At 36.2% G+C, this 17606-nt stretch overlaps 1 protein-coding gene and 1 long non-coding RNA gene across 3 annotated transcripts; both read left to right on the top strand.

The window, feature by feature from the left end:
• The first annotated feature begins 55 nt into the window (after positions 1-55).
• LOC123807981 lies at positions 56-16162 on the top strand. 2 transcript variants are annotated; one of them, XR_006783737.1, is made up of 4 exons: positions 56-335; positions 1286-1327; positions 1990-2061; positions 16103-16154. It is a non-coding gene; the product is annotated as an uncharacterized LOC123807981 (long non-coding RNA). The 2 variants fall into 2 exon arrangements; XR_006783738.1 differs by lacking the exon at positions 1990-2061 and having other exon boundaries at positions 63-335; positions 16103-16162.
• Positions 16163-16307: 145 nt separating this feature from the next.
• On the top strand, positions 16308-17420 carry LOC123807980 (histone-lysine N-methyltransferase SETMAR-like). The gene is made up of 2 exons (XM_045822127.1): positions 16308-16839; positions 16940-17420. Exons 1-2 carry the CDS (start codon positions 16312-16314, stop codon positions 16946-16948), a joined length of 537 nt encoding a protein of 178 aa, XP_045678083.1. The 5' UTR covers positions 16308-16311; the 3' UTR covers positions 16949-17420.
• Positions 17421-17606: the final 186 nt, after the last annotated feature.

The raw sequence follows: 17606 nt of genomic DNA, 5'->3' as shown, positions 1-17606 counted from the left end.
CTTAATTGAGCACTGATTGGTAAATTGAGGGGTCAGGAAGAACAGTTCCGCACAAGGATTGGCACTGGAGTGTCCCATGGAAACCGAACCCAGAACTGCGGCCAGGACTTTCACGGGGGCGGGACAGAGTCTTTCCAAGGCGCATGCGCTAAGCCTGTTTCTCGGCGCCATTTTGTCTGGGCTGCTGTGGCCACAGATCTATCGCGTTTCATGTTTGTGGTGAGACGATAGGGAAGTCCTTCTCCCGTAGATTCTATTTAGTGCGGCACCCGTCAGCGGTTCCCTCCAGAACAAGACCTAATGAAGATCGGAGGAATAGCGGGTCTGTTTGAAAGGTCAGTTGGAACCTATGGTTGTCCGATTGACTGGGGGATGGCGCAGCTTTAGCGGCACCGGAAGTGAAGGGGCCACTGGGCAGCCATGGCAAACTTCTCCTTGAGGCGGGGTGGGAAGTGGAGGGCGGGATGAGAGGGGGCGAGGCTTTCTCTCCCGCCGCGAGAGAGAAAGAGGCGCGGGGGAAGTCTCTTTTTCTGGGCTGGTCTTTGGCATTATCTAGAGGACACGAGAGGTTTTCCGGGGTCTGCTGCTGTCGGAACAGCTCATTCTCCCTTTGGAAGTGTATTTCGGGAATTTGTCACATTGTCAACCAAGTGCCACTGGCTGTGGGCTCCTTAATTAAGACTGGGAAGGGAAAGATTCTTAGACACAGTGCGTGGGGACAGGTGTTTCCGCGTGCTCCTCACGGGATTAAGCTCTGGGTTTCGGGATGCCGAGGAATTCATGTGCTAGCACAGACGTTGCTATTCTGACCTTAGTAGCTGTTCCCCACTCCACGAAGCTTATCCTAATTTTTGAAAGGAAAAAGCAGCGGTTTTGCAGGAACAGAAAGCACCTTAGTTAAAAAGGACCTCCCGGTAGGACTAATTTCAGGATAGCCATTGGTGGTGGTCTCTTAGCAAAATCCTGTATTCCGTTAAATGATCAAAAACACATTTGAAATGGTGGAAATGGAGCAAATTGTTACAAAGAATGAAGTAAGGAAATAAAAAATACCGTTAATGGTACACGTTGAAGAAATTTACTTGAGAACAGCTTAAATAAAGCCGAATCAGTTTTTCATTCATAACAGTGATTTTTCTCAAAATTAAGAGTGAAATATGTTAGTATTTCTATTGAGTAATCTAGTGGCACTGATCTCTGTAGCTTTGTAAAAAATTATCCTTATAATACCTGTTTTGAACGCTGTGGTTCAGTGACTTAATAATTTACTGAGTTTTGTTGGCAGTTGGTCTGAAGATAACAGGACCTCTCAGGAAGTGTTACTGAGGTGAGTTGTAATATCTGTAAAACTCTAAAATTGGGGAGGGTGCCTGGAAAAATTTTTTGTGGACCAATAAATAAGAGCCGTAAGTAGCAAAATGGAAGGATGGTCTTTGAAAGGTGTTCTGTTTGGTGAAGGGTTCAAATGAGTTTGTACAATTAGCTACCAGGTGTGGTATTTTTTTTAGAATGAAACTCAAAAGTGAGGACATATGAATTCGTCTACTCATTCATGTATTTCCCATTTCTGGATTTTTAAGTACTTCATATTTTTATTATGTAATAATAGGAACATTTTTATGATTTTTTTTGTCCCAATTTAAAAATCTGGTATATAAAAGTGATATTTCAGTAAGAGTTTGGAAGTGATTTTTTTCCCTTAGGGAAGTTATAAAACAGTACTGCTGAACTTCCAGAGGTAACCACCTCCAATTCTACTACACAACTTCTAGCTGTTACTATCCAATAACACATCAGTGGGCATTTGTAAATTTCTAAAAAGCAAAAAGAAGTATGTAAAAACCTCTTGTATTCCTTCTACCAAAAGGTAATTATGGTTTATACTATACTTAACATATTATAAAAAGGGGTTTCATTTTTCATTTGTTTTGTATTACCAAATAAACATCATTGGAGCTCATTTTATCACCCATGTTTATTTCTTTATAGAAAATATTGGGAACATAAGAAATACTTTGTTCTTAAACTGTTTTCATGGCTGCATAGTGTTCTATAGAAAAGGTATGCAATAATTCATATATCCTGATATCTTGTTTTTTATTACAGCAATATGTCTGAATATCTGTAAGATTTTGACTAAGCACTGATATCTATGGGTAAAATTCCTAGGCCTCAAACTTTTCCTTCACATCCCTGATTTCTTTAGACTCAATTCCTGGAAGTGGAAGTATAAGGCCAAGGGGATTATACATTTAAGGCTTTTGATCCTTGTACAGTTTTCCATCAAAAAACTTTTGCTTTGCCCTGGCTGGTGTGGCTCAGTGGACTGAGTGCAGGCCTGTGAACCAAGGGTCTCTGGTTTGATTTCCAGTCAGGGCACATGCCTGGGTTGCAGGCCAGGTCCCCATTTGGGGGCACCCGGAGGGAACCACACATTGATATTTCTCTCCTTTTCCCCTTTCTAAAAATAAAGTCTTTAAAAAAAAAAACAAAACAAAAACTTGTTCTTACTGCACTTGCATTTTTGTTCTTTTTGCTTTTACTACATTTTCTCCAATTTTCTGGGGTTTTTTACTAGCTTTATTTTTCAATTTATCTCCTTGGTCTGTGTTTATTCAAGTAGAATTACTACAGCCTTTAAGTCACACGTGTAGTAAAATTTGAGAATTTTTATTGCATCTTAGGAATAATTTCTTAAAACTAACTTATTTTTTTTACTCTAAATAGTTAGGCATTTATGCAGTGAAACATTCTTCTACACAGAAATGGGATTTAGAGGTTGTCAAAAACATGAGTTTAACTGTTTTGTTTCCTGTAGCCCTCCCTAAAATTTTCCATTCTTATGTGCATTCTCTTGTTGCTTTTGTACCCTCATAAGGACCCTTTACATGCCCCTCATAATCTTTACTTAGCAATGGTTTGGCTCTTCCCCAGTTTAAGACACTACTTCCAGAGGACAGCAGTAGGGGTTTTAATCACTGCTATGTTTGCCTGCCTAGTGCATGATGGATGCTCTGTCAATATTTCTTATAAATCTGTATGCACTTTCATATACAAAATATATAAAATAAGCTCTTAGGTTTTCTTTAACAGTCATTCATTTCTAAGAATTCGTGCTGTTCGGCAGATGCTGTCTTAACCTTCAAAATATTTTTAGTGGTCCAAATATCTGATTTAATACCAAATGGATTTGTAATTACTAATGTAATGTAAATTTAGAGAAGTCATTAAGAATACGTGGCTGATGTAGCTCAGTGGATTGAGCATGGGCCTGTGGACCAAAAGATTGCTGGTTTGATTCCCAGTCAGGGTACATGCCTGGGTTTTGGGCCAGGTCCCCATTTGGGGGTACCCAGGGGCAACCACACATTGATCTTTCTCTCCCTCTCTTTGTCCTTCCCTTCCCCTCTCTCTAAAAATAAATAAAATCTTTGAAAAACAAAATCCTGCCCTGGCTGGCATGGCTCGGTGGATTGGGCGCGGGCTGCGAGCCAGGCATCGCGGGTTCGATCCCTGGTCACGTTGCATGCCTGGGTTGTGGGCCGTGGCCCCCAGCAACTGCACATTGATGTTTCTCTCTTTCTCCCTTCCCTCTCTAAAAATGAATAAGTAAAATCTTTAAAAAAATAGTTAAAAAAAAAAGAAAGGAAAACAAAATCCAAAAGAATAGTTTTTTTAAGTCCTGACTGGTGTGGTTTAGTTGATTGGGCATCATCCCACAAAGCGAAAAGTTGTGGGTTCCTTTCCTAGTCAGGGCACGTGCAGGGTTGTGGGTTAGTCCCTCCTAGTGAGAGGCAACCGCTTGATGTTTCTCTCTCACATAGATGTTTCTCTCCCTCTCTTCCCCTCTCTCTACAAATGGATTTTAAAAATCTTTTAAAAACAAGAATTATTCAAGATTTTGGTTCCTCAGTTTTTTAAAAGGGGATTTTATGATCTGTTACAAGCAGCTGTAACTAAAGTCACCAGACCATCTCTTAGGTATGAATGAAAAAAAATTGTGTTAGAAATGTACTTTGTAACCAGTTTCAACAGGCCCAAATTAATTTATAAAAGTTTCCTACAAAATGAAAATTGTGAGATTCTTAATTGCTTCTATTGATGAAATGCTATTTTAAATGCAGAATGTTTTATTTATTTGGTCAGAAGTTTTGATGAGTCTATATAGTCAGTCTCCCAATGTAGTATATTTTAGACTGAAATTGCAAAATTAGATCATCCCTGTGAATTTGTTTACCTATACACATGGATTTCATTTCTGAATTCTTAATCACAGAATACTGTGAATACTTTCATGTTTTTTTGTTTGTTTTTACCTGTGGTAAAATACTTGACATATAAAGATCTTATTGGTGAAAGTGTTTAAAAGTGAAGAAATTTTTTCTTTAATGGAAATTTTAAAACTGTTCTGATTATGTGGGCTATATAATATAGCATACTCAAATCTAAAAGAAGTTTTTGTCTTCTAGAGTGAGTTTAATTTTTTATAACTCTTGAAACATTGCTGTGTTGTTTTTCAGAAGAGTTATAATTTACACTGTCATGGTCCCTATGAGTTTAACTACCACCTTTGGGTAGTCTAATCATTTTTGCTAATTTGATAGGTGAAACGTATGTTGCATTCTCCTTTTCTTGGTTAACTACTGAGGTTGGACCATTTTCTATAACTCCACTTACTGATGATTATTAGTAATAGATATCTTGTCTACTCAAGACTTCAGTCTATTTATGTAGCAGCTTACCACTTTTTAAAATCTTTTGAGTCTATTAAATACTATTCAGTAGTAATTTGGTGCAGATACTTTTCCATTTAGAATTTCTGTTTAACTTTAGATATTTAGTTGAGGATTTTGGAACAGACACAGAGGGGTATGATATACACAAAATATATTACTGGAAAATTATTTGGAAACTGTGTCCAGTGTGTCTGAAGAAATGACACAAGAATTGGAGGTAGGGAGACAATTAAGATACTGTTGCAGTTGTGTCAGCCTAAGATGAAACTGGGGTAGGACCTGGAGAGAGGAAGGAAGAGGTGAGCAAGCAAAAGAGTTGAGAGCATTTGACCTCTAGCTGATTATAAAGGTAAGAAGAAAGGAAACAAAACACTCAAGATTTTAAAGAGCAGGGAATAGATGGTAGTATTAACTAATTTGGAAAGTCAGGAGAGACTTCTCGTTGGTAAGGAAGATGAAATCAGTTTTAAACATAACAAGTTAGAGTTTGGAAAGTCTAGTAAGCATCTGTTGTTCTTTTGTCAAAGGGTCTATGAGGTCCCTAATTGGGACAAGGCATATACTGAACCTTATGTTGTTTTCTGTATTTTGACTTTTTGTTTTGTTCTTCAATGGGGTGTCCAACCTTTTACCATCTCTGAGCCGCACTGGAAGAAGACTTGTCTTGGACCACACATTAAATACATTGCGACATGTCATCACACAAAAAATATCTCATAATGTTTTAATAAAATTTATGATTTTGTGTTGGGCAGCATTCATAGCCATCCTGAGCCACAAAAGGCCCGTGGTCTGCAGGTTGGACACCCCTACAGACTTTGTTGCTTTTATCAGGACTTGCTTATTTCTGATTTTTAAAGTACTATTTGAAAAGTTAAAGCAAATTAATAGTAAACCGTGTTCAGGGAAATATTTATTTTTAGAGAGGGAGAAGAGAAGGAGAAAGAGAGGGAGAGAAACATGGATGTGTGAAAGAAACCTTGATCAGTTGCCTCTTGTAGGTCTGCAGCCTGGGACCTGCCCTGCAACACAAGCATGTGCCCTAACTGGGAATCGAACCAGTGACCTTTCAGTTTGTGGCAGGATGCCCAACCCATTGAGCCACACCAGTCAGGGCAAAACCAGATGATTCTTAAATTAAACTAAAATTAAGGGGAGGTTAGTTGTTCATGCTTTTAAAAAGTAGTGTTAAGAGAGCATCTTACAGAATATAAGGAAGCTTTTATTTGTATTTTATTACGATTACTAATTTTATCACCCAAGGACATTTTTTCATCGCTTAAAGAAGGAAAGATACTGGTTGCCTTCTTATATGTGCTCTGACTGGGGCTTGAACCCGCAACCTGGGTGTGTGTCCTGACATGGAATAAGACCTGTGACCTTTTGGTCAGTGGGACAATGCTTCAACCAACTGAGCCACACCAGCAAGGGCAGGATGCTTTTAAGCTGTTAAGATAGATATGTGCCATGAAGTATCTTTCCTCTTCCTCGGTGGATTGAGTTTGGTGTGTTCTTTCAATTTTAATAAAATGTAGAGCAAAAACAGATGTAATTCTATGAAACATGAATGCTTAGCCAAGATTCTTTTAAATATATGAAACCCAAGTAAAGATGTTAATTGTCTTATTTTTGTAAGCCCCTTTTATTTCAACAGATGAAATGTAAGTGTTCTTTTTAAGGAAGGACTTTGACAACTAGACATGTAAATATGGAGTAGGCTGACTTTTAAGTGTTTTTCAAGAGGCAGCATTTAATTTAGATGGTTAATTTCCCATGTTCTGTTCCTTCCTTTTCCCCTAAGACTTCAAAAAAATGTGTTCTGCTAATTAGCAATGAAAAGGTTACTTTTTTGTTTTAGAGAAAAAATTTTTCTTTTTGACTTGGCTTTTTAATTTGTATTTTTTTATAAAACCTAAACTTCTAGGGTTAGTATATGTATGAAATTTGAGCTATTTTGTTGTTTATATCAAGACTCTTTTTATCTCACTTAATAAATTATGTATAAAAAGGTTTCCCATCATAGTGCTAGCTTTGAGTTACAAAGATACATGCTATTAATAAACTGAGGAAAAAGTAATTAATACATTTAGAAACATAACATTTGTGCATTAGTTTTTCTGCATTCTTAGTTTTTAATGACTGTGTATGTTTAATTGCTTCTCTTTCCTTATTCTTATTTTAATTTTTTTTTTTTTTTTTGGTGCTTCCACTGGGACACAAATTGCTTTTCTTTTCATTAACCCCTTTTCTCTGGTACCGATGGTTTTTCAAAGACTGTCATTTGAGTTACACCATGTCTTCTCACCAGATCTTCTCCATACCTCCCATTAGAATGATAGCTTTTAAAAAAATGAACTAACAAGTAAAATAGAGAGACTCAGAGAGCAAGATGACAACTGTGGGGGTGGGGTTATAGGGTGGGGGGATTGAGCAAAAAGGAAAAGGACTCATGGATGTGGACAAGACTGGTGGTTGCAAGGGGCAGAGGTTATAAGAGGGATAAATAGTAATGGGAAGAAATACAGTAAAATAAAAGGAAAATAAATAAATAAATCATTCAGTGGGTAGCAAAGATACTTCCAGCTTTAGACTGTGTAGGTCAGGCTAGGTGGTTTGTGGGAGGGGTGATTTAGAGCAAATTTCTTAACCTCTGCCCCATCTGTGAAATGGGGATCTTAATAGACCTGATCTGACAGCGTTGAGATTAGTATTAAATGAGTTGAGACATGTAAAGCACTTAGACTAATGATGCCACGTATTTAGGAAGCACTCATATATTGGTGGTGGTAATGTATATGATGATATGATATAGTGTCTGTCAGTAGTGTCTTGTCACTCAAAGAACGTTTTTAAAATGTACATTATTGTATTTACATGCAGAAATAAGGCATCTAGACTCTGTCTCACATGCAGTACCTTCTCAAATGCTCAACCTCTCTCCAAACTTTCTGCTTCTCTTTAGGTATTAGTTGCTCTTGTCACACGAAAGCTGTCATGGGTTTTCCCAGGTTTTTGTTTTTATTCATACTTTTCCCAGTATCTGGAATGTTGCCCTATTACCACATTGTCAAAAGCTACTTGTTGGGGGTTTTTTAAAATATTTTTTTCTTGTGGTGGGGTGGGGGTGGGCTACTTTTTTTTTTTTTTTTCCATTGTTTTTAAAGAGAGAGGAAGGGGGAGAGAGAAACATTGATTGGTTGCCTCTCATATACACCGCAACCTGGGTGAAGCTTTCCATTGTATCTCTACAACTATGGTAATCTGTCCATGTGAATTTCATGTATTTCCTCTTACATAATTCCTACTACTTTCTATGTTGCATTTCAGGATTTTTTGCTCAAAGTTACGACATTCTTACATGCGGAGAACTATACCTTACTTACCTTTGTAATGTTAGAACCTATCACAAGCCTTGGCACTTTGTAGGCACTCATTTGTGGAGTGAAAGTTTATAAAAGGTATAACAAGCTAAAAGATTATGTTTAACAAATATATGCCAATGAAAATGTGCTTTGTCAGTGTTTGTACACCAGGAGCATCTTGCCTGATCAGTTACTGAAAATGAGATCACTTGAGGTTTTAGAAATTGGGTCAGAATCAAGAACATGTACACCGTAGAGCATAATGGGCATTATCCACAGGTCAAGGATTTTCATTAGAATATTTTCTTGATTTTTGTTTGTTTGTTTAAAGATTCTATATCTGATCAACCACCAAAGGGAATGTTTTTCTGAGAGAAACTGTTTTTTTTTTTTGTTTTTTTTTTTTTCATAGATCTGCCCACCCTCTAATCTTCGTTATCAGCAGTGATCCAGATTTCTGAAAAGTTTGGCTAGTTCAGGGTATATCCGCTGCCAACACAGAATATACAAGCAGCCTGGCTCAATCAGCTATTGAACCCATACTTTCACTCTGCATGTACATTTTTCTTGTCACAATGCCATAATGCTTCAGTGCATAAAAGTAGGGGTCCTCTGAGAATAGGAACTGGGTGAGAGATGTTGTGAAGACATTGACCTGATCTTTGATTACTATAATATTGATAAGGTGTTGGCCTAGAGATTTAAAAGAAATGGGAATGGTGGGAAATAGAGAGGTAAAATACCCATCACAGCCCTGGCTGGTGTGACTCAGTGGATTCAGCGTGGGCCTGTGATCCAAAGGGTCGCAGGTTTGCTTTCTAGTCAGGACACACACCTGGGTTGTGGGCCAGGTCCACTGTTGGGGGTGCACAAGAGGCAACCACACATTGTTTCTCTCCCTTTCTTTCTCCCTCTTTTCCCCTCTGTCTAAAAATAAATAAATAAAATCTTTTTAAAAAATACCCAGCATTAATTTATTTTTATTTAAAGAGAGGGAGAGAAACCTTAGTGTGTGGTTGCCTCTTATGCGCTCCCCCCACCGGGGACCTGACCCCATAACTCAGGCATGTGCCCTGACTAGGAAACACGGGGAACCCTTTGTTTCACAGGCAGGCTCTCAGTCTACTGAGCCACACCAGCTAGGGCAAGATTGCATCAATATCTTAATACAAAAAAACACTGTATTTGAAATCCAGATGTTCTGTGCTCTGATCGTAAGCTTGTTGTCATTGGTTGTGACCTGGTATACATTACTCTGCCAGAATGTTTGCTTTTAGAGTGTAAGGGGCATGGTGCTAGGCATCTATAGTTCCTAATACTTAACTGTTCCAATCTAGTACAGTGTACAGTATTTTTTCAGATAAGAACTCCTGTAAGCATACTTACAATATTAATGTACTTCTGAAAGGTTAATTGATGTTTTAACAACCCCTGAGAATCAGAAGTATCAGAAAATGACTTGATAATTTTAGCCCTTAAGGAGAGTTGCTGCTATTCACTACAACATAGGATGAAATTTCATGTCCTACCTACCTCACTGTTTTGCTTAACAACCGTTGTAAATGCTTTCATTGGCTGGTAAAACAGATATTTGAAGTAATAGTTAAGCAGGTTCACTGATTAATTTCACTGTAGTTAAGTTTCTATAAGCAAAGGAGGGCAGCTGGAAGATGTTGTCAGGGAAAGATTTGTTTTTTCTTTTTTTTGGCTGGCTTATGGTATGTTTGGTAGTGTGTATTGAGTCTGCTAATCCTAATTGCCCCCTTTTATCAGTTTATATTCATATTTATTTGTATTTAGCTTTACCTAAAATCCTGTGGCAAGCACAAACAAAAACTTTTTCCCTAAGCAGTTTCCCTAAAACCAAATCAGAAATCTTTTCATAAATATGCTTAGTGTTTGTATAGTATTGATGGCCTAAACAGGACAGAGATGGGAGTTTTTATATGAAAGAACATAACAAAAAGAAAAGCCATCTTCCTGTTTTTTATTCCTCTGTGTATCATGTGATACTGTCTTTAAGGCCTTGTAATTGTCAAGGGAACCCTGGTAACCAAGACAAATTTTTGCTGTGTTTTTTTTTTTCTCTCAAATGTGAAGTTCTGCATTTTATTACATGTCATGAAGAACTAGTCTGTTACCAGTAAATAATACGTAAGCCACAAAACTTGCTTCTCTATGCTTCCAAGTGCTTCCTGTTTTGTCAGATTTCCATTTAGGGAAAAGGATGGGTGAGCCTGGGTTTCATGTTTAAAGCATCTCTCCTGAAATTGTTTGGAAACTGTCCAAATATCAAGATGAGGGGGCAAGTGGCACATCCTGTGTCTACTTGAAGACATTTGTCAGAAAGCTTCATTTGGCTTCGAGTTATGAAAGAGGGTAGTCAGGAAGAGAAACTTTTCATTCCCAGAAATAATTAGTATATAACTTGCTGATACTGTGCTCCTCTTTAAGCTTTCCCTATCAAAGGTGTTTTCATTTTGTGAATGAATCATTACATAGCCTATAAAGAAAAAAATCTCTTCATTTCCATTAGATTTTTCCTCTGCAAATATGTATTCAACCACATATACTCCGTTTTCAGTAGGGATGGGTGATAAGCCAAAGCTGATTACAATAAATAGAAATAGACTGTGGGCTACATTGTTATCTTAGAATATCTTTGGGGGAAAGTTTACAGTAAAATGATTCATAGAATCTTTTGCAACTAAAATAGTGAAGTAGAACATTTACAGATGATGAATTACTTGTCATGTTTTCTATGAAATCAACTTTTTTTCCCTTCAGCATTTTAATTTATAATCTCATTTAGGCATTTATACAGTAAGAATCATGTCTTGAGTAAGAATCTTGTACAGATATATTTTTATATTTATTTATAATTTGTTTTTATATTCAGTTTAAATTTTTCTGATTCTTCGAAAATAAATACAGGGAATTAAAGACCACAGTATAAATACTTATGTGTAATATCCACTAACTTCAGGGATAGGTTTTATTACAACTACTGAGTTTTTGTTTCTTCTTTGGATAACCTTGTTTGCATTGCACTCAAAAGAAGCACAATTTACATTTTTAACATGTATTTGTATTATTTTTAAATATAATGCTTTTTTATTTAACTAGCTGATTTTATAATAATAAATGTCCATATTTTTAAACAGTGCTACTTATTTTCTTTTCACCATTTATACAAATGAACATTACAAAGTTTGATATCTTCCAAACTTTATAGCAAATGGCTGTCATAGTCTAGTGAAAGTGTTCCAGTTACTATAATCTCCACTTTTAATCTTCAACATTTATTTATCATTAGTTACAATTTATATTTCAAATCCATATGTGGATTTATCATTTTCAGGAAGTAATTTTTAGGAACAGTTTATTTTCAAGCCAAAATAATTTGTTGTCTGCTTTCTTTGGTGGTATGTTTTTTAAGTTGCTTTTATTTTCAAAGTAAAGGTGTACTGCTCTTGGTCTTTATCTTGGATTTTTTTTATATTATTTGATATAAAAACTTTAAATTATAATTGCCAACAGTCACCAATGAAATTCCATTTTCTCCTTCCCAAAGAAATCTTACTAAACTGATATTCAGGGTAGGACAATGGAAATGATAATTATATGTACAGTTTAACGTTATTACTATTTAAGGATCAATGCAGAATCTTGCTCACCCTGTAATTATCATCTGAATGGAACCTAGACTACATTATCGAAGTACAGATAAAGTATTAAATTTTTAATATGCTCTTTATACATCTTCAAAGTATTCCACGTTATTTTATAGAATAAATTTTTCTTACAGCTTGTGTAGTTTTTTCATTTTATGGAAAGTGTACTTGGAACATGAAATCAACTAATCAAGTAATACCAGTAAAGTTGCAGTGTAAACTTGAATCCCCTCATTGCTGGTAAGAGAATCTTGTGTTAAGATTCTTTTGCAGTAGTAGAACCAAACATTAAATTGGTCTGGCCTTCCTTAAGTTAGAGTCGTTTTTCTCTTTTTTGACTAAAATACAAAAGGTACTTTTTAATTCCTGAATACTTAGGTAATTTCTTCCTTATCGGCTCCATGGCATTTTGGAAATTTTCAGAAAACTGATGCTGAATAATGAGATATTTGAAACCAACTTCTATAAAGTTTCTACCAAATACTTCCCTTTTCATTATCTCGGAATGTACTCTTATTTCTGATACATGTGTTTCTTTAAAAAATTAACAAAGTTTTCCTAAATACCCATCATGACCTAGTTTCATCCTCCATTTTTCCATTGTGACAGAAGTTTCTTTTTAAACCCTTTTGGTAATTGTTCCTATTAACATGTTCACCTTTTAATAACCTGAGTCCAAATCAGTGAATCTCAAATGTTACTGTATTCATAAGCATTATGTTAGGTAACTTGCTCACAATATAGATTCCGGGACTCACTTTAAGAACTAGTGAATTCATTCTATGGGGGATTCTTATGCAGGTGGTCTTTGAATCAAATGGAGAAATAATTATCTACCACATAGATTCCCACTGTCTAAATCAGGGGGCCCCAACCTCCAAGCTCTTGACCAGTACCAGTCCTCACCTCACCTTGTTAAGAACCCAGCCACCAGCAAAGCTTGCCTGAGCACTGTCTCCTGTCCCTCTTCCCCACTCTTAGGTGAAACTGGTCCATGGTGCCAAAAAGGTTGGGGACAGCTTATCTAAATTGTTCATGAAGATTGGTCTTTTTATTTTGTTTGAGTTATCGCCATCTCAGAACTATTTTCCAACTAATTGTGGACATCCTTAGTTTTTCTAAATTCGCTGATTGGAGAGCTGAAATTCTCTTGCTTCTTAATTTATCTTGCTCCCCTTCCCAAAACACACATTTGTAGTTCAGTTTGTACATGCAGTATATGTATGCATAGTAATACATATTTCTAATATGCCTTGCCTAGTGATTTTTAAATGTGCCTTTTTCCCACTGAGGAAATAATTGTATTTCTTTCTTTTTTATTTTTAATATTTCCTGGCAGTGTGGTACATTGTAGGTATCCAAATGTTTGCATTGATTGTTTACTGCTCTTATTTGGTTGCTGCTTACTCTGCTTACTCTTAATCCAGTCAGTCTGCTGAAGATGACAGGTTATCATGTTTATACCACTAAATCTCATATACTATTTCCCTTTGTTTTAATTATCAGTATTTCCTTGGTGCTATATTAATAATTCTCTATCATAATATACTGAACACTGGTCTTGAAGTCTTGACTTTTCCTGTTTTTAACAATTCCCATTCCCATATGGACTACATAGTTCAGCTCTTTTAATGAATTCTTCTAAAATTTCACATTGTGTTTTCACATACAGAAGTCCAAGTCATATACTTCAAACACAAAATGTGCAAGGACCCTTGCTCTTTAACATCTGTATATTAACCACATTACACCAGCATATACTTTTTTAAAGACCTGTTATTTATGGACTGGAGGAATACATAAGGTTGTATTACCTTTTGAAGGGGTTAGATGGTCAAAGAAGGAACATCAGTTATTTGTAATGTGAATTATCTGTATCTTTCGCCCTTTTAAAAAATTGGGTTGATTTCTTACTGTTGAATTTTGAGAGTCTTTGTACATTTTGGACACACGTCTTATGTAAGGTTAAGTGATTTGCAATATTTTCCAAGTTTTTTGTATCTTTTTCAGTGTTTTTAGGAGAGCACTTTCAAGTTGGGTAAAATTAAGTCTGTCAGTTTTTAATATAGTGAAACATTTTTAAAACCAAATTCAGAGATCTCTTTTCTTCTAGAAGTTTAAGAGTCTGAGGTACATTTTGGCTTATGATCACTTTGAATTAATTTCTGTATCTAGTACCAAGGTATGGTTTGCTTTTGCATTGTGGATGTCTGTCCAGTTGTTCCAGCAGTCTCTGAAAAATCACTATCCTCCATTGATTTGCCTTTTCATCTTTGTCAGTCAATTCACCATATTTTTTAGTCTATTTTAAGACACAATTCTGCCCTGGCTAGTGTGGCTCAGCGGATGGAACTCTGGGCTGCAAACCAAAGGGTCACTAGTTCAGTTCCCAGTCAGGGCACATGCCTGGGTTGCAGGCCAGGTCCCCAGTAGGGGGACGTGTGAGAGGCAACCACACATTGATGTTTCTTTCCCTCACTTCCTCCCTCCCTTCCCCCCTCTCTAAAAATAAGTAAAACTTAAAAATAAACAGAAAAACTCTTAAAAAAGACTCTTCTGTTCCGTTAATATGTCTATTAATGGATCTTTTTTGCAGTTGTTTTGGCTGTTTTAATTTTTCTTCCATATAAATTTTAGTAACGGCTTGATTTCTTTCCACTCCCCAACCCCACCTCAAAAAATAGGCTCTTGTGAATTTCACTGGCTTTACATTCAGTCTATACATCAGTTTGGAAGGCCTGACGACTCAGTCTTCTGACCAGTTTGTTTAGCTCATTTTTTCTCCCAGTTTTATAATTTTCAACATAAAATCTTACACAAATTTACATTCATACCTAAGTATTTGTTTTTATGCCATTTAAATCATATATAAAAGTAACTTGCCCAAGATGACACAATTATTAAATGACAAAGCTGGTTTGAAACCTTTATGAGCTTATAATTCTGGCTTTAATTATGATGTTAGTTTTATTAAATAGTTACGGTTACAGTGGTGGCAGAAAGGAAGTCCTAACTTATTTTAACAAGAAAAATCCCATTGTGCTTTTATAAAGGAATTGATTCCCCCCAAATTTATGCATTTTCTGAGCTTGAGTTTTCCTTATCTTTTCAAGTAATAAACCATGCTAACCTTAATTTACAAGCCTCTCTGAATACAGTAGTGAACAAGTGTTTTTTCAGGGTACTTTATTTTTTCAATTAGTTCGCATGCAACACTTTTATATTAATTTCAGGTGTTCAGCACATCAGGTATATATTCACATAGGTTACAAAGTGTTGCCACTGATAATTCAAGTGCCCCCTGGCACCACAGATAGCTATTACATTGTTTACTATATTCCCTATGCGTTACATCTTTGTGTCTTTTGTAATTACCAATTAGTAGTTCTTACCTTTTTTTTCACTCTGCCCCCCAACACCCCTTCTGGCATCCATCAATCTGTTCTCTGTATAAGTCTGTTTCAGTTTTTTTCTTTAGATTCCACATATGGTACTTGTCTTTGGCCTATCTCACTTAGCACAGTACCCTCATTTTTTTTTTTTTAACAGCTGAGTAATACTCCGTGTATGTGTGTACCACAGCTTTTTATCTTCTCTATTGACGGGCACTTGGGTTGCTCCCATATATATCTTGGCTATTGTAAATAATGCTGCAGTGAACATGAAGATGCATATATTCTTTTGAATTAGTGTTTTGAGTTTCTTTGGATATATAGCCAGAAATGGTATGCCTTATGCTGCAGGTCACTAGTATGAATTTTTACAAATTAAAAAATGTACCGTTAGCATTTGAATGCCTACTGTTCACCAGTGAAGACAAAAACCTGACTTGTTTTCTTGAATAACTCCTATCTGTGGGAGGGATAGTAAACAACGTAACATGCGTAAACAGCAGAACAAAAGTTTTTACTTAGCTTGACAACTACTTTGGTGGGAAACATGTAAAAGACTTGGAGAAGGGGAAATCATTTTAGAAGGCTTTCTTTGGGAGATAGTGAGTCATTAGGAAAAACCCCTTAAAACAGCCTAGGTATGGTAAATTCAGTATAGATATGGTAGAGTGTAGGCAAGTAAAATAGAGATCAAGCCTGGGTTCTATTTCCAAAGGTAAAGAATTCAAAAGCTAGACAAACAATATTAGGAGTGTTTTACATCAAGTTGTGGTTTTTGTTTGTGGGTTTCTTCTGGTTTCTTAACATTGGGTAAGTGGATAGTTTTACAAAATAAATGTTAATTTGTCATAATTTGCTCTTCAAGTCCTGAGTATTTTGTTTCAATAAGTTAAGAATATTGATGACCTACAACTTGATTTTTCTCATTTATTTTTCAGGTCGCTTTATGAATGATAGAAATAAAAGCAAATAAGATGGCTCTAGTAGCGCTTAGTTGTCTTGAACTTCATTTGAAACAATTTTGTTAGATTGTATTGTGACAGCTGATATATCAGCATGCATTTAAAAAAACATCTAAATTGGTGAATTTCTTATAGCCATTTTAATATTGAAGATGAAAGAAAATAAGCACCATTTTCGGCATATTATGCTTTTTTATTTCAAGAAAGGTAAAAAAGCAACTGAAACACAAAAAAAGATTTGTGCAGTGTATGGAGAAGGTGCTGTGACTGATCGAACATGTCAAAAGTGGTTTGCAAAGTTTCGTGCCGGAGATTTCTCTGTGGATGATGCACCACGGTCGGGTAGACCAGTTGAAGTTGATAGCAATCAAATCAAGACATTAATTGAGAATAATCAACATTATACCACACGGGAGATAGCCGACATACTTAAGATATCCAAATCAAGCGTGGAAAATCACTTGCACCAGCTTGGTTATGTTAATCGCTTTGATGTTTGGGTTCCGCGTAAGTTCAGCGAAAAAAACCTTCTTGACCGTATTTCTGCATGTGATTCTCTACTTAAACGTAATGAAGATGTTCCATTTTTAAAACAAATTGTGATGGGTGATGAAAAGTGGATACTTTACAATAATGTGGAACCAAAGAGATCACGGGGCAAGCGAAAAGAACCACTACCAACCACACCAAAGACTAGTCTTCATCCAAATAAGGTAATGTTGTATATATGGTGGGATTGGGAGGGAGTCCTCTATTATGAGCTTCTTCCAGAAAACCAAACAGTTAATTCCAATAAGTATTGCTCCCAATTAGACCAACTGAAAGCAGCACTTGATGAAAAGCGTCCAGAGTTAGTCAACACAAAACGCATAATCTTCCATCAGGATAACGCAAGACCACACGTTTCTTTGATGACCAGGCAAAAACTGTTACAGCTTGGCTGGGAAGTTCTGATTCATCCACCGTATTCATCAGACATTGCACCTTCAGGTTTCCATTTGTTTCGGTCTTTACAAAATTCTCTTAATGGAAAGAATTTCAATTCCTTGGAAGACTGCAAGTGTCACCTGGAAAAGTTCTTTGCTCAGAGAGATAAAAAGTTTTGGGAAGATGGAATTATGAAGTTGCCTGAAAGATGGCAGAAGGTAGTGGAACGAAAGGGTGAATACGTTATTTAAAAACCAAGCGAACGTTTTGGCCAGCCATTCTTTAAACCACTTTTCTTTTTTAGATACCAAGGTTATTATCAAGGTATCACTGTTTTCATAAAAATAAATTTGTAGCCTTGTCCAAAGTAAAATGTCCCAGCTTTTTTTTTCCTCAGAGGCTAATCTGTCTCAGTAGTGTAGTTGCATAGTGCACTACAACTTAACCTAGATTATTAAATCTGTATGTAAGAAAATGCTGGGTTTATCAGCTTTTAGGTTTATCTGATGTTATGGCATATAGACTAGTTTTCAGGTGCCTTAGGTTCTCAAAT

Source organism: Phyllostomus hastatus, unplaced genomic scaffold (assembly GCF_019186645.2).
Source record: "Phyllostomus hastatus isolate PE091 unplaced genomic scaffold, TTU_PhHast_1.1 phas_scaffold_501, whole genome shotgun sequence".
NCBI lineage: Eukaryota > Metazoa > Chordata > Mammalia > Chiroptera > Phyllostomidae > Phyllostomus > Phyllostomus hastatus.
This window is presented reverse-complemented; position numbering and strand designations above follow the sequence as displayed.

What these genes read in the sequence shown, in the direction of transcription:
- LOC123807980 (XM_045822127.1), top strand. Translation starts at nt 16,312, where the DNA reads ATGCTTTTTTATTTCAAGAAAGGTAAAAAAGCAACTGAAACACAAAAA.